Source organism: Notothenia coriiceps, unplaced genomic scaffold (genome assembly GCF_000735185.1).
Source record: "Notothenia coriiceps isolate Sejong01 unplaced genomic scaffold, NC01 NC01_scaffold00007395, whole genome shotgun sequence".
Classification (NCBI taxonomy): Eukaryota; Metazoa; Chordata; class Actinopteri; order Perciformes; family Nototheniidae; genus Notothenia; species Notothenia coriiceps.
In genome coordinates this window covers 93,584-115,371 of record NW_011340096.1, presented here as the reverse complement: position 1 = coordinate 115,371, position 21,788 = coordinate 93,584, and the positions used below count along the sequence as shown (strand labels likewise).

The following is a 21,788-nucleotide window of genomic DNA, read 5'->3' as shown; positions in this document are numbered from 1 at the left end:
TCCCCAAATCGGCAGCAGCCCCCCTATCCTTCTGTCCGTCTTCCTTATATTTCTCTTTACCCTCTCCCTCCCTATCTATCCCTTTCCCATTACTTCTCTCTGTGGCCTACTCTTTCTCTCGTGTCTCCATCTGTCTTTGTCAAACTATATTCCGCTCCTGTTCGCTCAATCTTTCCTCCACCCTGTCTCCCTCCTCCATCCGCACTTCCTCGCTGGGTATATCATGCCTCTGTTGATGAGAATCTGTGAAAAGAGGCTTTGATTGCGAGTGAGGAATAGCCTGCATTTCCTTAAGGACTCATCAGCATTCAAGAACGGCCTTTTACTCCACTGTTGCATGTTGCTAAAGTTGGAAGTCCTTATCTCCAAGCGCACCTTTACAGATGGGAGAGGCTCCACAGGATCACTTAGAGATGGCGCGCATGAAGCATAAACACAGACATCTTTCCCTCGATACCCATTTCCCTAAATATACCATTGTTTTTTTTCAGAGAAAAGAGAGATGAGGGGCTTGCTGATAAAATCATCTTTTAATGTTTGCACTGGCAGGCCATTGTTAAACGTTTGGTTTAAACAGAACAAAAACACATTTCAAGTCATGAAGTCTCACAAAGCAAATGAGATCCTTGTACGGATCATTTTCCCTAATTAGCGTTTTTTGGGATACAATAATTCTCATGAGACAAGCCACTCAAAAAATCCCATTTATTATTTAAATGTATTCAACAATTCCAAAAGATAAGATAGACAAACATATCATATATTTCATTTACAAGCTGTTTGTTCTTCTCGTTATATCTATAGAGGCTCTCCACCCTACAGAGCACAATCTCATTGGCTGCTGAGGAAAATATCTGTCATTGGCTGTAGCACAGAATAACTCTGAAAAAGGAACAATGTAGCTATGGCACATGCTAAAATGCAGACCCTCACCGGTATGCAGAGACACATACACACTCACACATACGTGCAGTCATGATTGAACAAGTCACTCACCCAATCAATTTCATTCTCAAGCAAGCTGTCAGGCAGCCATGTTGAGTAAATATTACCATAATGCCTGTGTGTCAGTGAGTATGCAGCTAATGAATGGGTGACATCCAGTGAGGCTCAGAGACACTGAAACAGAAAGATTGCCCACTCACTGTTACTGTGGCTGAACGCCCCCTCCACCTCCCCCATCATTCTCTCCGTCTTTGTGACTTACTCTCCCTCCGCTACAAAAGAGGGCCTCGGAGGTCAGCACAGCAAAGAAGAAGAAAAAAACTCTTCAAAAAGGTTACCTCTGCATCTGGAGATTTATGCTTCATCACATGCCCGGTGGTGTCGCCGAACAGAGCATCTACATAAAACTAAACATAGAAAGAAGACGATTTGAACTCTACTTTTAATCCGTACAGCAGCAGGATATTGTGTATGTGCAAACAGTGTGAGGTGGTTCGTGGTAAGGATATTTTCTAAATGAGATGTTTCCTTTTTTTAGATACATTATAAGGAATAGTGCAGAATGAATTCTTATTCTCCACATGAACAATATATAGTTACTTTGCTGTACCCAGCGATGAAGAAAAACACCCACTGTCATGAAACACTCAGTCTTACACCGTCTTAAAGATTTCTTTTTCCAGCTGTTAGATGCCTGAGCTGCATCACAAATAACATCTGACAAATCTGTTCTCTCAGTCAAATGGGATATGTTCACAAGGGACAAATATATTCTCTTTTTTTTTAATCTCATCTGTGTAGAATATTATGCATGTCTACAAAATAAAAACACACTCTTAAGGAAAATCGCACGGAACAACACTACACTTGAGTCAATTGAGTCCACCGACAGTACAGCTGCCCGTTGCCACTGTGGAGAGAAGAGGTGAGGTCATCCGCTTTTTGCAGGGTTTTTCATTTTTGTTGATATTTCTGTGCAATGGAGCAGGGTTGAAGAGGACAGACACTGAAAGCGAGGAGCTCCTGACACGTAGGCATTGTGGCGAACAGATAAAAACAGCCCCACCTCCTACATCCTCCGCCCGGCCCCTCTCAGCGTGTCCTCGGAGGCTTTGCGACAGACTCGGCTACAGAGCCTGAATGTCTCGGCTGATGGATACAAAGCAGAGGTGTCCGTGATGATGGAGAGAATTAGGAAAACTATAAAGCATTCCAGCTTTTAACACACACACCCAAACCCACCCAACTCTTTCTCTCAATCTCTTCCTATCTGACTGTCTCTGTGTCTGTGTGTTCTCAGTCTGCGTACAGGATGAAGCCATTGAAGGTGCTGTACTTGTTGTTGTTCCCTCCGTGGGCTTTGCCCCCGTCCAGTTTGATGTACACTTCGTCCCCTGCGTCCAGATGGAGGATGACGCTGTTGGAGGCGTAGTCGTAGTTCTGGTCTGCGTCCTGGGCGATGGCACTGGCACGAACCTGGAACAGCAAGGAGAGGAGAACATGTTGGAGAATGGTAGGCTTGTTAGCTACAGTTCATATGAGGACAGTAACTTAATTAATATGGGACATTCCCCAAATAGGTTGACATTTTAAAGTTCTTCCACGGGTAGAAAGATTGTCTTCATTATAGAATAAAGACATTCAGAGAATCACATTTCGTTACTAAGGCTGCTCACTCTCCTACATTTGTTATTTTATTAATAGAAAATGCTCATGATTTTTCATATATACAAATCTGCAAGAAGAAACACATCATGGTTGGGAATCTTTTGATATACGTGTTTTTTTACATTTGTTTGGCTGTTAAAGAAAGTGCTGGAGTTTATGAGAAAACATAACATATTAAAAAAAATGTCCGGTTTCACAATCATAAAATAATATTTTAGAAAGTTGCTGGACTTTATTTGAATAATAAGGTGAAAGCGTTATGCAATATTGTGCTAATTTAGAAAGAAACAAACGAAACCAAGGTCTTTCAAACAACTATTCAAAATGCAATTGCAGTAAAATAGAAGTGAAAAGAGAAGAAAATGTATTTGTTTTTAAGATCTCACTAGATTGAAAAGTCACTATGCTGCTGCACCAACACTGAGTAACGTGTTGCACAGAGGAAGAACGTGAAATGTACCTTGACAAAATACATTTTAATGTCATAAAGTTTTTTGGCACAAGTAGTTCTTCATATTGATATTAAACGTAGAGCAACCACAGGGTCAGGCCAACCCCAGGCCTTTCTGTCAAAGCAGATTTATGGGTTCAATCAACCCAGCGGTCCAAAGACCTGACACTCGACCTCGGAACAAAAAGTCCACAGAAAGTTTAGAAACTTCGCAACATGGCTGTCTCTGTGGGTTTCAACCTGTGGTATAAATAACAGAAATATATACTAGAAGTGACATGAAGGATGCCCCAGCAGACATATTCCATAACAAATAGTGAGGAGGGACAATATTCTTTGGAATACCTTTTCATATAATACAGACATGTTGTGTCTATATTTGGCACTGTGTGTGTGTGTGTGTGTGTGTGTGTGTGTGTGTGTGTGTGTGTGTGTGTGTGTGTGTGTGTGTAACCTGTCCTGACTCATTAAGAGCGCCACCACAAACATGCTCTATCTCTCTTGGGAGGTAAGTGTAGATGCAATGCCATATGGGCGCTGAAACAATAGCTCTGTATGATGTAGAGAAACTTACTGTACATGTTATAATTAATGACTTGCTTGCTTGAAAATGCTGTATCACAAGTTGCAATTTTTAAGACATTCAACTGATTGTTCTCGTTGCTACACAAAATACAAAAAGGGAGGATGAGTAGAAAGTTAGGGGGGAAATAAGTGACATACAATGAAGGTCTCAGACTGGATGTTGCCTCTGTCTGTCTGAGTTACATATTTTCCTCCACAACGCTCTTAAATGTTAACTGCATTCTGTACAGTGCAGTGTTTAGTATTTGGATGACAAAGAATGCTGAGAATAAGCAATCTTTACGCAGCAGAACTAGAGTAGTTGCATGAGTAACAATTGGCAAAGAACAGACTGACAGCGAGAAGCCACAAAACAAGGAGAAAGACAATCTGGCTGGAGTTCAGGCTTGGCAGAGCATCACAGATCTTTGGGTCTAAGGGTCAAAAACTGCAGAACTTCATTTACATTATCTGCCAGGTAACTTTGGTCAACTAAACTTCACTACAAAAATAGTAATTATTACAACTGTCCACCCAGTATAGATGCAAAATGAAAATGTAATATTGCTACTTTAACCAAATAGGCATTGTTTAACAATTCAAACAACAAAAATGGGCCATTCCTCAAAGCGCACACTCAGCGCAGTATCTCAGTAACTAACAAGGATAACTGCAACCCAAAAAGATCATTATTTTTTCTCTTGAGATAAAAAATAAAGTTCTGTACATCCTTAAAGGTATCCATTGGTTAAATTAGCCAATTAGTCGCTTAGTCTGGTCATTGAGGTTGAATTCAAATCAATAGTTTACGTGCATTTGAAGTATTTTTCTTGTGGCTCATTATCGGTTCTCCTGGCCCTTACCTTGGCTCGCTGTTTGTCCACACAGCTTTAAATAGTGGCTTTTAAAGAGGGTTTCGACAAGCAGGCCAAACAGGAGGAATAGAGGATGCCCAATAAAAAGTTGGCTTATTTAAGGAGTAGACACAACAGGCATATTGACAAATGTTCGGAGTGGCCAGCTACAGACAGGACCTCCTGCCACATTGCCAAAACTAACAGAAGCAGCTTCTAGTGATTTTAAATATATTTAAGTCGTGTTTTTTGCTATATTGAAATAATCAAGCGTTTGTTTTTATTTTGGTTTGTTCCCTTTTTGTTCTTGTAGTGTTTTACAAATATTTCCTAATTACCAGCTGTTAGTACGTTCTTCAAATTGACTTTTCTGTTTAATATTGTTCTTACTCTTAATGCTCATCATCATCAAATGATTTTTAACAACCTGTGTTGGAAACATAAGTCTGCAGAGGTGTGTCTTATTAACCCAAATCATTGAACAGATATTTGGAAGCCATTTTGAATCATTAAAGTTGATTTACCATATCGTAAAAATCCGCTCATAAATCCGAGAATAAAGTTATTTCTAAAATATTTTTGATTATTATTTTTGTACCTCTTTGTGTTTTAAAGTATTGCACAATAAATCAGAAATGGCGCATGGAAAAGGAGATGCACAAAGAACTTTAGGAATAACTGGTGAATGCTGTTTTTCTCTTGAAACCAGACACTTTTGGATTTTAAATGGTTAAAATAGTTGTATCCAGATTATGTTAATTGAAAGATTTCTGTTAGTCAAGGGATGTTATGCGCCAAAGGTCTACTGTCCACCTGACATCATGCATCAACAGTATAAAAGTGATTCAATTTAATTCAATATACGTCTGAATAAACATATATTTATTGTCATTACATTTCCTTACCTATATATTCATACCATTTGCTTTCAGTAGATGTTTTATTTACGTCTGTTTTAGACCTATGTTGAGTTCTCTAAATTAATGTTTTAACCGTTGGTGCATGGTGTCCGCTGAAGTGTATCAAAGTAATTCCTTAAAATAACATATTTAAATTAGATTTTTCACTTGTTTAGTAGTAGTAAGTAAAAACAATCATAATAGATGTTATGAATTTGTGATTGAATAATAAAATAGAAAATGTAAATTGTACATGAACTTCATATTCAGTAGTTTGTTTCAATGGAACAGTAGGCTATATGAAGCAGCAATGTATTCCTGAAATGTGCTTTTTTTCCCAGTTATACGCCAGTGATAAAAAACAAGACATTTCTCCACCGAAGCATGTAAGCAACCTAAATACTTTTCTCCTTATCAAAACATCGACAAACAGTGAGAGTTACGATAAGGTAAATCAGTCTAACCAGCACCCCTGCTGTAAAAAACATTAAGGCGTGAAGGTACGTGATATCTGACATTGAACCCCCCCACAGCAGGCCGCAGGACATCTGCACAGAACATCTCTTCACAACACTTAATCTGTGGGAACATTTCTGTTGTTATCACCACAAAATCACCTGAGAGCTCTCAGTGTTTTTTGTTGCTGCATGATAACAACTATGTATGAGCATTATTTACGCTGATTGTCTGTGATTCAGCATTTGATATACAGTAGGAGTATAGACTGCAAATATACTCAAAAGTGTCACCGCAATAAAATACTAACATTTTCATTTACTTGCAGATTACTTTGCTTTCAAATCATTCTGAAGCTTTTAGTCATACATCAATATTTTTGCTGGATTTATTTTCCTCATGCAACCAATCAGAAATGGTCTGAATGATTTTCAAAGGGAATCTGTCCTTTGCGTTGCCTTCGTCTCAGTGTGTTGAAGCAGAGACGAGCAAGGTTGACACTTTTTCAGCCATCACAACAGAATTATTGCCAGTGATTTGAAATGAAAAAATATTTTTGTAATGGAAGGTTACACGAACAAGGAAAGGGCTTTTAAAGTGAGCCAGTTGAAATTAAAAGAGCATCGAGCGTGGGCGCAACACTTGAAGTAAATCTTTTTTCGGATGATTCATTTACGTCAGCATTTCAGTCCAGCAAAGAGAGAAAAAGACTGTACTCTGTATCTTCGAATCACCTTCCTTATGTTGAGAGAAGGATAAGGGTGTCTGTAAAGGCTAATCTGAATAATTAAATTCTGAGGAGAGTTGTTAAGATGCAGGAGTAATATATGGAATATTGTACTTTTTATTGTTTATCCTCCTGATTAAATCTAGCACAGCTCATATCGATGTGCAAACAAAGCCTCCTGTTCAGATTCTGAGATGCAGGCGTCCGGAGCATATTAATAGCGTGCAAAAGTCAACACCATCCTATTAGAGGTTTACCGCCTAGGGTTGGTGAGGAGGCGGCTGATGGTGGCTCAGGAGGATTTGTCAGTTGGGATTTTAATGAAACTTTATCAAAATATTTGCTTTGGAGGTGTTCAATCTGAACCTGGGGACCTCTGGCAATGTCACAGATGTGTGATTTCTTTAAATTACTCCCTTCATTTGCTCTTTAAGGAGTTAAATGTAAGCCGTCATCACGTGCATGATTTATGTGTTTTTGTGGGATGGTGAAAGACAATATAAATATCATTCTTTTAGCAGAGACAGTATGAGCTTAGACCTGGTGAGAGAAAGCTTCTCTGAAGTCCTTCCTGTTCTTCCTCAATGATATTTTTGTTTTGTTTCTTTGCTCTAATGGTTTTTATCCCCTTCTGAGACTCACTGCTGTTGTTTAGGCCTCCTTCCTTTGCTTTCAAGGACAAGCGTGCATGAATAAAGCCTCACTATTTTGGAAATAATGATCAGTGAGCTATTTTTCTCTCTGGTTTTCTCAAGTGCACACAAGGCACTTGTTAGGGATATGAGGTTTAAATGCAGTGTATGGCAGACGTATAGCGAGAGGTGAGCAGGACTAACAGCCAACTGGCAGTGCGTGACCTTGACGCGGAATATGTAGAGGAACTTTGACAAGATAAACAAAGGATGAGGCTGTAAGCGCCCGCTCTGGCAATTGTAAATGAGGTGTCAGGCAATGTTGTCTTCCTTGTGGCTGCTCGTGCGTGTTTGCATCCGTCATATCGTCAACGTGATGGCTTTGATTGAATAATATTCTGAGTGGAGACACAGAAAACTCAAGGCTGCACTTGGGCTTAATAGATAATGCGAGCTGGGAAAAGTGAAGTGTGGATTCTCTTAAAATACACTGTATAACTGTAAATATGAACATTGCATAATTATTATGTGAGGAACACTGACTGTCACTTCTGCAATCAGCCTCTATTAAAAAGACATTATTTTCATTCTATTCTAAACCCTTAATAGAACTGTGTTTACAAAAGTAATGACAATTTGAGGTTTCATCTGTTGTGTCTGGTGCAAGAGAAGCCTGTAACGTCCCACTGGGACATCTTACAAGAGGCTTTGTCACGGTGACAAGGACATGTCTCGAGGCGTCTCTGACAGGGATTTGTTGACTTGATGTTGAGCCTCCATTTTGCATCAATGAGTCTATTGGTCGCCTTTAAATCAAAGTTTACTGTCGTCTAATTGTGTTTGAACATTCCAGCTGTGAACTGCATGCGTAATAGCAGCTTAGATAGCGTGCCACCGCTATTGAGCCTGGTCCAACATTTCACTGCTCCTCACAAACAAACACACACAGGGTGAAGGACAGACACACACACACATACATCCACATCTATAAGATGCAATTTAACAGAAATAATGAGTACAGGAAATTACAATCGGTTGCAAGTGAATTGTAGTGTCGGAAAGTGACTCGTCTTCCATGTGTTACAGGTTTATTTGTCGGAGGAACCTAAGTGAAAACATGATAAGAGGAATGAAATGGTAACAGGAGATTTGCCATCTGTCAGACGAGAGTTGGAAAAAGCTTCCTGAATTAATTTCACCAGCTGTTCTCTTTGTACCTGCTCAGCCTCCTTTGAAACAGAATGACTTTGCAGCACAAATCTCTCGCTGATTATAAAATTGCTTACACTAATGCTAAAGGTGAGTCTGGTGCCAGACATTAGTTCATTAGTTTATCACATGTATTAACCATACGTGATCCAAATGCTGTAGAAGTATTCTAAGCCAGAATAACAGTATTGTAGGAGTGGCGTCAAAGGGGAAGCATTCCACACAGCTTTTTATTGAGAGCCACTGAAAGTTGCTTGTCGGAGGAAGCAGTGGTGGGAAAAAGAGGCATGAACTTTGACCCTCGATCCAGCAGCTCTTTTCTTTCTTGCCTGACTCATCACGCTCAGTTAATTACTGCGCTGTCTGCCTCCAGCCACAACACGGAGACCACAATCACGGCTCCCAGCATTGTCTGAAAGGACTTTTTCTGCAAATATTTCAACCTTTGTTCACACTAAGCCTGTTTCTTCCGTGTGCTTCCTAGTTACCCTGGGGCACTGAGATGTTCCCCCTTTTTTCTTAAATGAAAAAAAGACTCCTTTAAAATTAGGTTTCTGTACAAGTGTTGGATCAAAGGCAAACTGTAGGCTTTTCCTTGACATGCTACTCCATACAGTAGCCGATTCATCTTCTCTTACTGCGTTGATGTCTTCTGCCCATATTAATTTCATGAGGGGGGGGCAGGAGGTGTTAAACACATTGATTTATGAAGGAAAGTGTGAGTCATGTAAAGCCATTGACTTGCTGCTTTGCCGTGAAGAGGGAGAGGATAATTGTGGGTATCAGTGAAGAAGACTGAATTCGGGGGACGGCTAAATGTCAGGGGCGGAGGGAGCGATGGAGAGAGGGATGTTTGCATAAGAGGGCCAGGAGCACTTGTCTATCTCCCATATGGCCCTCATTATAATGGAGAAGTCTTGTGAGTCAACACTATAGCATCCTTGAGTCAGCCAGCCACAGGAGACGATCCATAGACTATTTTAGACTGTATGTTTTCAGTCGCAGTATTTCATGAGCTTCCTAATCGGAGATGCCAGTGTGTGGATTGTGAGCAATAATTACTTTATATATGGCCATCTTAGTGTCAAAATGGTTTCAAGTAATATAGTTATTACAGACAAGTGGTGGGCAGTTTTCGAGCAAATTTTGAAACTTCACCAATAAATGATAGATTTCCTTCCCGTTGCTTGCGGATGACAGCCCGATGTCATCTTGACATTTCCAATCTGTGTGGTATTTCCTAACAACATGAGCCAATCTTCATTTGATAGCCCTCGCACCTAATTAGACCAGCTCTAATGTTCCACTCGGCAGAGTGTCAAATCCAATGTCCAATTACACAGCAGATCAAGGCCAAAGGTCCGCCTCCACTACCTCTCTGGCTGATTATAAAAGATATGCCACGGTATACATCACACAGAAAGAAATGGGTCTGTCAGAAGAAGGAAAGTGACGCTTACATGCAGGCACACGAAGGCACACATACACATAAGGGGATCAATACCGCAGGCAAAGAGGCTGAGGGACTCTCAAACCCTGTCTGTCTATTTCAGACAGAGTCTCTCTGTTACAGCGGGCAGACACACAGAGGCCTCTCAGTACTGGAGTCAGACCACGATGAAGAATAGCAGGTCTGAACCATACCAGAATGTTAAAATCAATCAAGTCTAAGTATTGCTGTATGTGTGTTTAGATGCCTGTGTGTTTAATGCTTGCAATCACATTTTTCCTAAATTCTCTCACTGAAAATAAAAACCAATAATGACCCGAGCCCCTCGTGAAGTCTGACTGGGTTATTTACACCTTTCCTTTGAGCGTATAACCTGATCAAACAGAGCAGACCTGCTTGCTGACGGCTCAGCTCCTATGTTTAATGTCGGGATTGAAACCACATGCTAAACACAATGCGTGGCTTTCACCTGAATACACAGCAAAAGAGTAAACAGTCTTATGTTTATGCATACCTGACCTGAAGAGGTGCCTATGACGGACTGTGGGGAATGGTGTTAGAGGAAAATGACACGTGACTGAACTCAAGCAAAACTTAAAAGGTAAAAGGAACCTCTCTCCACACTATCCAATAAATTGATGGCACACTAACTTATTCTGTTACAGTGCAATGCATCACTTGAGAGAAAATGAAGAATATTGATGGCATTGTGTGTAAGCAAATCAATTCTGCAATACCACAATATGAATCCTGCTTTAAAAGAAAAGTTCTCCTTTCAGGACTAAAACTTTCTGCTCCTTCGGAAAAGTGAGCTCCTGTAAACCTGACATAGAGGAGAGATGGAGGGCAGTGCACAGTCGGGGTGGGTTGAGGCAGTGGGTTAGGAGGGCGGGGCGGAAAAGGGGGTGGGGGGGTTACAAGCGTGCGCATGTCTCAATGTGTGTGTATGTGAGGAGGAGACTGCAGCGGTAATTGCTGAGGAAGAGCCATGTGCACGAAGGACGTTGAAGCTTATTAAAGGAGGAGACAGAGTGATTATTCACTATGGTCCTCTTGAGAGACTGACGCTGAAGTCATTGCTTTTAATTAACTCTGAAACGGTTTTGCGGATTAATAACAATATTAAGAAGGGAATGGAGAGGAGAAGCGCAAACACATTCTGGATCTGGTTCAAGCTTTTTAATTACAATTAAATAGACTCTGTGACACAATAGCACCATAACTATGTCTTCTCTGTCCTCCTTTCTTTCACACTGCATCCACTGCATTTGTCTTCATTGTCTCTGCTGTGTCTCTTAGGATGTGTCCAAGGCAGGTTATAGCATTGATTTACTGGAGAGAGTTTAGAAATGGTTGGGATAGTTGGCAGGCGTGTAAGAGAACAAGCGAGAAAAGAAGCCAAAAGAGTGTGTGGGGCTTGGAAAGCGGATAAAGTGTGCTGTGCTGGAAATAGATTTCTTATTTGTTTCAGGAAGCTAACTTTTTGGTTTAACTTGAAAAGTGTCAAAAGTTGCAATGACTTGTGTTGGGATTCTTGTGTTGAACTCTGGAACCGGAAGAAGAGTGAAATAAATAAAGTAACCCGAGGATGCCGATGGTAGACACAGCTTGTAAGAACCCCTGGAGTGGGAGGAGCACATGCTGGAGTGAAACAGCACTGCAGGGCTTGGAAACACGCTGCTCACTAAAGCCAAAAGATGATAAAATACTAGTATTATCTGCAATTCCCTGACCTCCCTTGTCCCAACTCACAGTGTAGCTTTTTGCAGCCTTAATGAGCTGAGGAAAGTACCAGTGTGACTTCAGTTTGACTCTCAGCACTTCATCAATGATGAAGCATAAGTTGGCCCAACATTTATAAGCATTTACACAGACGAAGGCTCCGGGGCCTTCGCCATCAGCCAAACACACAACCCTAATAAACACCACAACAAGAAGACGGTGTGTTTATACCAACTCTGCATAGGATAAAGGAGGAAGACAGGGACTCAGTTACCACTTTATAAACATTACGCGGGTCTCTGGAGAAGAACACTGCGTGCGTCTAACTTAAGTACCCCAGCAACCTCCTCTTGGGAGCACAATGAAGCGGGAACAGAAGGCGTTTTATAGGAACATATGTTCTTCTTCCCCTATTATATATCAATGTTTTTACGCCCACCCATAAACATTACTGTTGAGTGAGACATTAAATATAGAAGGAGATTGCTGTAACTCTCTTTTTCGTGCTGGGTGTGAACTTGGCGAGGATAAAGAAATTAACCTCTGGCAGCCTCAGTGAGACTGCAGGTTGAGCATACAGAGTCCAGCTGTTATTTTATCTCCATGCTGCACATATATACTTTTACTGCACAGTTCTTAAAATGTGAGGCCCTGACTGCCTTCTGCTTTAATTAACTTTGTGCTTATTAATCTACATTATTTTCTTTTATATTCAATTTGGCAAAACATTAAAACCATATGAAATTCTAATTGTTTCATAGCAGCAGAGTTGAACCATGGCAGAGAGGCTGCTGGGACATGATGTGAAGTGACAGTAGGAGGATGAGATGTGGTATATTTGGACTTTATCACCTCTTCTCAATGCAGGGCGAAGAAGAAACCTCAAATGTTCATGAAATGGACTACAAATTATTAATTTCCTTTGAACTGTGGTAAGTGTTTTCTCACGTATGTACAGTTAGAAAAATGTCAATACAATTTCAATACCATGTTGCTATACAATTGACTTTGAGGACAAATATATCTTAAAGTATACTTTGCATGCAGTTAAAATAAAGAAGTGTGAAATACAAAGCAGGCTACACATAAATATCTCCTTTCTCAGGATTCCTTATGATAAAGACAGACTTTAAGTATTGGTAAAGTTTTGCAATGTTCCATTGTCACTGATATTAGTTTTGCAAATGTGAACATTTGAATGCATCATAAAGCCTTTTTCAACGACCTATTACTTATTTGTATTTATCTTTATCGTTTTTCACGTCAGTCATAATACTGTCAACCAACTAAGCAATATGATAGAGCCACAGTTTTAGCAAACAAATCAAACATTATCTGCAGCGTAACATCCATATCTTTTTTTTTATTTTGTTTTTACAGGCAAAAATTTCGGAGCCACTTTGAAGATAAGAGATGTGACGGCTGATCGGAACTGCACACATTAACCAACCTGAGAAAACCCTCCGGGGCGCACAATAAAATTAGAGCCCTATTAAAAAGATGCATCAGAGAAGCCGAGGATAGATCATGTCAACGTCCTAATGTATTTAACACGACTGCGAAGACCGATGTGGGCAGCGGTGGACAGACAGCACAATCCGGAGTGCTTCACAGACAGGTATGGTCCAAACATTCGGAGCAAAAATGCAATTTCTCCCTCAACTTAGTGCAGACAAGCAACCAAACACCTGGTCTAAAAGTTATCGGAGATGATTGTTGTAAAAAAAAAACGGAAGATATATATATTTTTTGTACACACATAGGCCTAGTCTTTTATACAATTAAACATCTATTTATAATGATACAAATACATTCTCAACTTTAATAATAACTATAATTATAGTATTAGCAGGAGTACAATACACAAAACAAGTAGACTCGTGATAACATAAATTAAACGGAGGCGACCGCGTTAACAACTCCAGCCGATTATTTTTCATCCTCACTCTAAAACTCCGTGAATACCTTCACTCCGGCGACAACTGCAGTTAAATACTCCGTAAATTAAGCGTAATGGCTACAATTTCGTAATGCTATAGTGTAAAGGCACACAAATCGGCTCGCGCTCCATGTTCAGCCCAAACTGTGACCGTCCTTCGGCTCGCGGGACGCGGCAATGTCAGGACGCATCACGCGTAGAGGGGACGCGGCTGCAACCAGTCAACACATCTTTATCTCCAGGCGCGCGGGGTGCCACAGCTGTGCGCTCTGGGCTTTGGAGGCGCACGGCAGATGCGCACCCTTGCCTTACAATGTCACTTTTTATACACTGGCTTTTTGAGAAATGACTTTCTTACTATGTTGGTTTTTAAGCAATGGGGAGGAGGAGAATGAGAATCAGGGCAGAACGTGGCTTTTCTTACACTGAGGAAAGGAAACTCAGGAAAAGTTTTTCAAAGCACTCACCTGGCCATTCTTGCAGAGGTCTGCCCACATGCTGGTGCCATCCCCTCCTCTCATCAGCACATGGTAGATAAAGAAGTATGTGCCCGGTATGCTGCAGATGAATTTGCCAGAAATGCCATCATAGTTGTTGCCCAGGTTGGTGACCACATCGTCAAACTTGAGGATCTCGTAGCCTTCGTGGGGGTTCTTTAGCCCCGCATAGAAGGCAACCCGAGGCACCGTGCTGTAGGTGGCCGTGCTGATAGCTCCGTTCCCTCCCAGACCCAAAATCCCAGTCCTTCCCTGATCCCCTCTGTCACCAGGAGGCCCCGCAGGTCCGGGGGGCCCCGGTTCTCCCAGTGGCCCGGGTGGTCCTGGCTTGCCCGGCCTGCCAGGCTTCCCCTGTGGGCCCTGCAGTAAAGTGGAGGGTGGAAGCACGTTGCTGTTGTCACTCAGCGCCTCCGCCTCAGCCTGGAGCCCGGTGGAGGTGGTGCTGCTTGCCGGCGTCCCCTTGTTCAGGTAGGGGTCGCACACCATACGACAGGTGCCCAGCATCTCATAGTGGCTGGCATCTGTACCCACAGAGCTGACGAGCACGGGGATGAGGACCACCAGCACCAGGACCAGCATAACCCCTACAGCAGCCGCCACCAGGGTCTTCCTCCCGATGCTGAGTCGGGGAAGGGGCTGCGCTGCCAGCGTGGGTCTCCCGGGGGCAGAAATGGTGACTGCTTTGTGTGGGGAGCCTGCCAGCGTCGGAAGGGATCCGGAGATCCCGAGAAGAGTTGCGAGAGGACCGGAGAGTGTGTGAGGGTGAGACAGAGACCCACATACACTTCTCACTGCTCTGCCCAGTCACTCCAAAGTTGGCAAGCAGTCACTCACACATGCAAAAAAAGACCCAGGGATACCCAAGCATACACGGGGAGACATTCATCCCGCACTTACAAACACAATCCGAGAAGAAGCAAGAAGGATGCAGATCCCAGAGGAATGGAGTGAGAGACAGAGGGAGGGAGGGAGGGAGGGACAGAGAGAGAGAGAGAGAGAGAGAGAGAGAGAGAGAGAGAAAACGATGAGAGTGGATGAGTGTCAGAGATACAGAGCAGCCACTGGATCTGTGTGAGTGTGTGTGTGTGTGTGTGTGAGTGTGTGTGTGTGTGTGAGTGTGTATGTGTGGTGAGTTTGTGGTGCCGGATTCTCAGGCTTGGCTTTTTATACGGCAGTAGCAGTGGAGCCCCCCCTTCTCCCCCTTGCTCCCCCATCGAGTGGAAGGTTGGTGTGGTTACATCCCCTCTCTCTCTCTCTCTCTCTCTCTCTCTCTCTCTCTCTCTCTCTCTCTCTCTCTCTGTCCCTCTCCCCGACTCTCTCAGAGGAAGGACTCTCATCAAATTGCATTTCTTTCTACTACTCTCCTGAAACCACCAAGGAACTAACAGCACCCCCCCGGACCATCTTGATCCCCCTCTTTCATTGCTCCTTGTTCTTCTCCCCTTGCTCTCTCCTCCTTCTCCCCACTTTTGATGAGGTTTCTCACTCCCTTTGTTTTCTCCTCTCTCTCATCAGCATCCAGACTCTAAAAATAAAGATGGAGCTGTGGAAAGACAATCTTTTTTTTCTTTTCCTGGAGGTGGTTTCTAGAGATTTTTGCATATATGCAGAAGACAACACTTAAATTGGCTATGCCAGGAAATGCTAGCAGATTCTTAGATAATTTTTTTTGCTAATTATGAAATGAATGCCAAGAAGGAATTATTGAGCCAACAACTTGAACTTCATAATATCAATTTAACATTGCAGTCACATATGTAGGAGAGGAGCCTACAACGTTTCAAAATGATCTTAATGGCACATCACATGGGGCCACTTTTTAAGGGTAAAGGAACCAATCTATCTTTCTGCTGAGAGCCACAGACATTGACACCCTTCTGCTGTTATTTCATTCCCCTCTTTGCCTTTCTCCCCATGTCAATAACCCCGTTTCTCCACCTGAAAGCACTGACACCATTCCTTATTGGTGTCTTTTTTTAGGTATTGATTTCATGTTTTTTTATCAAATCAAGAGTCCTGGTTGGGAGAAAAAAAAATCTATATTGAGCAGTGATGTCATTTATTTGACATTTTCATCGCTTCGAGTGATGGTAAAGTAAGAAAGCAAATGACAAAGGCTCTTTGGCGAACGAACATAGTCGTCATGTGAGGCGTTGTGTTGCGGAGAGGTTGGTCTTCAGTGTTTTTTGCTCTTAATACAAGTCTGAGCTCAAAATGGAAGAATAAATCAAGTTGGATGGAGAAAATATGATATGTCATTGTCAATATGAACTGTTGATTTGGAAAAACGTCTTCATGTCAGCTTCTCAGAGTCAATGGTAAAGACAGCAGAGGCGTATTTGCACTGATATCGCTGGCTTTGAGACCTAAACTGAAGCCAATACAGCTGGTAGCTCAGCACACAATCCAATGATGTGCTGCTCAGGGTCACATTAATGTAAATTATCTATTTCAATATGTAATGCCTGAAAAAAAAAAGTACCTGTGCCTGTATTCATTTGATAATTAGATATTTTGAAAGTGAATGCTTTGAAAGTGAAGTTTTTATTTTACGTTATGTGAACACAATTCTGGATAAATTGGCCTTTGAGAGTCCTCAGGTTTTTCATCCTCCACTTTCACTTCTTTATTTACATTTCTGCAAATTATTGAAATCAGGTGGCGTAGTTATTAGTTGGAATAAAACTCAGATTCTTGGCTTTCACATGGTTGCCCATTCCTGGCTCAGATAGGACAGTTTGTGCCTGAGCTGGGCCGAGCTCCTGTGACGGATTGAGATGGATCAATGAGCAGGATGCCGGACTATTTGTCACCGCTACACTTGACATATCACCAGTTATTTTTGCTGCATTTCTCTCACTATATCATCATTAAACTTCAGTTGCAAACTTATGGCACCACCAGTTGGTTGTCTAATTTATCACTGAGCAGAGTCTGTGAGAAATACCCAAAAAACAAGTGGCACGACAGGTGTGCCTGCAATGCATATTTGCCTGTTTTGTTATATTCCTCATAACAGCCATGGAGTTTGCCTATATAAGGAAGCACACAAACCCTAAATTGGTTTTGGGGTTTGTTTAGGAGGCCATTGTTTGTTCTTCACACCTGTCTGCTGTAACTGCCAGGGAGATCACTGTGCCCCAAATCTCTAAATCTCTGAACTACAGAGATCAATGCACACCAGAGAGGACAAACAGTGAGTGGAAGCGATGAAAGAGAGATGAGAAAGATGGGGAGATGAGCAATAGAGAGGCAGAAGGGGGAGCAAGAGGTGCAACATGGAGAGGGAGTTAACTGCCATGACAGCTGAGCTTCATATCAGTGGAGCTGGTTTGTTTTGCTTGATTTGTTGGAGCATATAGGGAGCGAATCGACGAGAGCCAGTGACAGTTTAGGTGTCGGTGACAGTTTTGGTGTTTCAATGCTAGTGACATGTTGTGAAACTCGGAATTACTGTATGTGGTAGAGACAGATTTTCAATATATAAGTTGCTTTTTTTTGTCCTATGAATGTCAGATTTCTTCTCAAGTGAGGGTGGCCCATCACTGGCATGAAGTTAAAGTCCCTGGCCACCGCAGGGGTTTGATTCTCAGTCGTGACACCTGAAGCGTGATGCATTCCTGGGAACACACGTTTGGCATTGTTGGCAGATGGGAAGCCAGATACACGATCTCAACCTTATTTTTTGCACTGGTTGGTTGTGGCACCGCTTAATGGGGAGTGGAACTGGGGTGATAATGTGACGCACGCATGTACACAGGGACAGAAAGAGAAAGAAATAGAAGGGACATTTGAAATACATGAATATTTTGTCCTTGTTTGGAGGTAACTTTTTGTTTGGTACTCCTATTTCAATGCTTTAAACCGATTCGTTTTTGGCCAGAGGTTGTGTTACAAAATTGATTTGCAGATACAAATTTGCATTTATTTGGAGTCCTCCGAATTTCTGGCCACCTGATCAATTTAAGACATTTTACACTCCTTTGCACCATTAGATTCACCAGCTAGCCGATGAATACAGTTTAGTAAAATCAAAACAATGAGCTAAAAGGCGTTAAATGTTGGATGTTCATTCCACACTTTAAATCTGAACTATTAACATATATTATTACCCCTCTTTAAAGCTTTACAATTTTTGTTGAATTTTTTGGTTTTGTGTTGTTGTTTAATTGAGATTTGCTGCAAGTTGAGTGTCCCCTAGTGATACTATAAAGAGAAACTGAACTGAACCAAATTTCTAAATTCGAAGTTTAACTCTCTTAACATGTTTTGATTTACCGCAGGCCCGCTGCCTAAAATAGACTCCACCAATAATATTTGCTTCTTTCTAACACTTTAACCATAACACCAAACACCGACATGTTTTCGCCAGAATCATGAAGATATTATACGCAAGATAATTTATTTCGACTACTGTGTTTTCATTTGTATTAAAAGAGGAGCTCAGATTCCACTCAGCTTCCTACAGCACAGCTGATCGAACTGTGAAAAAAAAGAACGTCTCTGAAATACAATAAGTGAGCGGATGTAAGAACAGGAAACCACAACTTCTGTAGCACTGTGTCAGCCACATCCAAACACCTCAAAAGCTTTTAATCACTTTGTTGTTCTCCCTGGTTACAAAGAGGGGGAGACAGAACAAATGTGTTTTCAAGTGTTTCAGATGTGCACAAGGGAAAACCACAAAACATGGAAGAGTAAAAAAAAAAAAAAAAGAGACTTTCAAGGATTTTTATTTTTTTTTGAAGAGAAAAGTTGAACAGGTCAAAGAAACAAAACAACATCTCAAAACGCACAAGCAAACACAGTAGGCGCCTCATCTCTAGTTGGGTTTGTGTCTCTGATTGCTTCCCTTGTGTTGCTCCTGGCCGAGGCTTATCAAAGAGCTCCTTTCATAAGTGCCAGGATCAAGCCACTGCTGTGACTGCTTGGCACCCACTGAGGTGGTTTGGAGATGGAGAGGGGGGGTGTTTCATGACAAAGAAGGCAGGGCAGAGGAAGTCAAAAATTGAAGATGCTGAGTGAAAGGGAGATGGTGCATCTGGGCATTTAAAGGAAAATGGGAATGGAAAAAGGCTGAGTTTGGGGGGGAATTGCCCATGGGTTGTCTTTGGAATGTGTGTGTGTGTGTGTGTGTGTGTGTGTGTGTGTGTGTGTGTGTGTGTGTGTGTGTGTGATGGACTGGAGAGTAGCTCAATCTGTGTGCGTCTGGGGAGGAGTAGTTTGTATATATGTGGGGAGAAAATTAATATACATTTGCTTTAAGCCTTCTTTGCCTCTCTGATTTCTTGCTGACGCGCTATATAATGCAGAGAATATCCAGGTGAATGCAGAACACAGTGAAGGACACGACTCCAGAGGAAAACAACTCATGCACACAAACACAAAATACCCCGAGGCCACGTGTTCCTCCTCACTACAGCAGCAATGGTGCTTTCAAGCCTACCCTGTTTACTAAGGCATATGACAGCGTTGCATTTTTTTTACAGGACATAATAACTCTGACTTTCCCGACCACAGCTCACTGACACAAAGGTGAGTCAGTCTAGTATTGCGTCACGCTCAGGGGCCCATGTTAGTTCCAATACTAAAGCTATTACGACACGTTGTAACCGTTTTGCATCATATGTCACTTGTGCGGTCAAACCAACTGTAATGCATGTGCTTTGCAGTGCAATGAGCTGGTTACAGCCGCATGCTATACATGCGTGATTATGAAATATTCATTAGCTGATTACACAGACATGCTATCAGCCTTAGCCAAGAGTAGGATAGAGTAAACACATTTAGTGAAGATGTTCAGGGGAGGTGCATTGTGTCACCCTTGAACATGACTTGGTCTTTAGTCTCTGTTTACACGTTGTCTTCTCTTCCCTTCACTGAGCAGCAGAGCTCCAGGGAAAGTGTTGTTTAACTCTTTGTGCTCCAATCTGCAGGATGAAGAGAAGTGAGAAATTGCAGACTTGCTCTTTGGCCGACCTGCTGAAGGGCTGGCTAATATATCCAGGTATCATTCATAATGAGTGGGGATGTGGTGTGTAATGTGTGTGTGTAATTCATGTGTGCGTTCCCTCAGTCTGAGTGCCCGCGGCGGACTGGTGGTGGCTTTGTATGGTTTGACTCCTCTCCCTCCAGGCTCCCAAATGATGGGGTGACCTTTCCACCTCGGCCAGGACCGCAGCGTCACTCACAGCACGGAGGGAAAGCTCATCTCCTCGCTAAACACTTCGCTCTCTGCTCTGCCTCTCTCCTCCACTTGCATCTGATTTGAATCCTGCCTCACAAGAAAGGTCATATGTTATAGCATTGGGAATGGGATATATCACATTTAAATTATTTCTTGCACCATTCACAACCATCAGCATTTGTCATTAGCAGTGTTGGATATCCAGAAATTAAAGTTTTCTCTCACACTAGTTTACACTTGATAACCGGATTCTACCACACATCCATCCATCCATCTTCTCCCGCTTATCCGTGGTCGGGTCGCGGAGGTAGCAGTTCCAGCAGAGAGCCCCAAACTTTCTTTTCCCTGGCCACATCAACCAGCTTGACTGATCCCAAGGCGCTCCAGGCCAGCGAAGAGAGTATATTCCCCTCCATCTGGTTGTGATGTTTTAGGTCGTGACCCCTTGGTCTCTTCCCAAGCTGGACGTTGCCGGAACACCTCCCTAGGAGGCGGCCCAGGTGGCATCCTAACTAGGTGGCCCCGAACGCACCTCAACTGGCTCTTTCGGACGCGAAGGAGGAGCGGCTCAACTCCGAGTCCCTCCCGATGACCCGAACTTCTCACCTGTATCCCTAAGGGAGACACCAGCCACCCTGCGGAGAAGAACCCATCTCGGCCCGCTTGGTATCCGCGATCTCGTTCTTATCGGTCATGACCCATCCTTCATTGACCATAGGTGAGGGTACGGAACGAAAATGGCGCGGTAGACAGAGAGCTTTGGCTTCTGGCTCAGCTCCCTTTCGTCACAACGGTGCGTAAAGAGACTGCAGTACCCGCTCCCGCTGCTCCGATTCTCCGACCCATCTCACGCTCCATTGTTCCCTCACTCGAGAACAAGACCCCGAGAGTACTTGAACTCTTCACTTGGGGTTAAAGACTCATTCCCTACCTTGGATGGACAGTCGCATCGGGTTTCCTGCTGAGAGACCAGGCCTCAGATTTGGAGGGTGCTAATCCTCATCCCAGCCGCTTCACACTCTGTGCGAACTGATCCAGGTGAGGTCTGAAGTCGCAGGGACCGATGAAGCCATCAGAACCCACATCAATCTGCAAAAAGCAGTGGTCAATCCTTAGTCACCGAACTGCAGACCCCTCCCCACGACTACGCCCGAAATTCCAACCTGGTAATTACATAACAGGATTTGGTGACAAAGCGCCAGTGCTTGCGGAGGCCACCCTCACCTGAAATGGGGTCCGACTTACTGCCGAGGACCCGGACACAGCTCTCGCTTTGGAGTACAGAGATTGGTGGCCCGATAGAGACCCCCTCACCCCATATCTCCCCAGCACCTCCACACAGTGACTCCCTGGGGAATCCCGGTCATACGCCTTCTCCAAGTCTACAAAAACACATGTAGACTGGATGATGTCTACTTCCCAGGCCCCTCCAGGATCCTTGCGAGAGTAAAAAGCTGATTCCGTCGTCCACGATCCCAGGACGGAATCCGCATTGTTCCTCCCCTCAATCTGAGGTTCGACAATCGGCCTGACCCTCCTTTCGGAGTAACCTTAGAGAAACTTTCCCGGGGAGGCTGAGAGTGAGGGT

The 21,788-nt window shown here is 42.8% G+C and overlaps 1 protein-coding gene across 1 annotated transcript; it reads right to left on the bottom strand.

Annotated features, from left to right (window-relative positions):
- Positions 1–691: 691 nt before the first annotated feature.
- On the bottom strand, positions 692–15,129 carry c1ql1l2 (complement component 1, q subcomponent-like 1-like 2). The gene is made up of 2 exons (XM_010769534.1): positions 13,984–15,129; positions 692–2,421 (listed from the first exon to the last, which is right to left on the bottom strand). Exons 1-2 carry the CDS (start codon positions 14,590–14,592, stop codon positions 2,242–2,244), a joined length of 789 nt encoding a protein of 262 aa, XP_010767836.1. The 5' UTR covers positions 14,593–15,129; the 3' UTR covers positions 692–2,241.
- Positions 15,130–21,788: the final 6,659 nt, after the last annotated feature.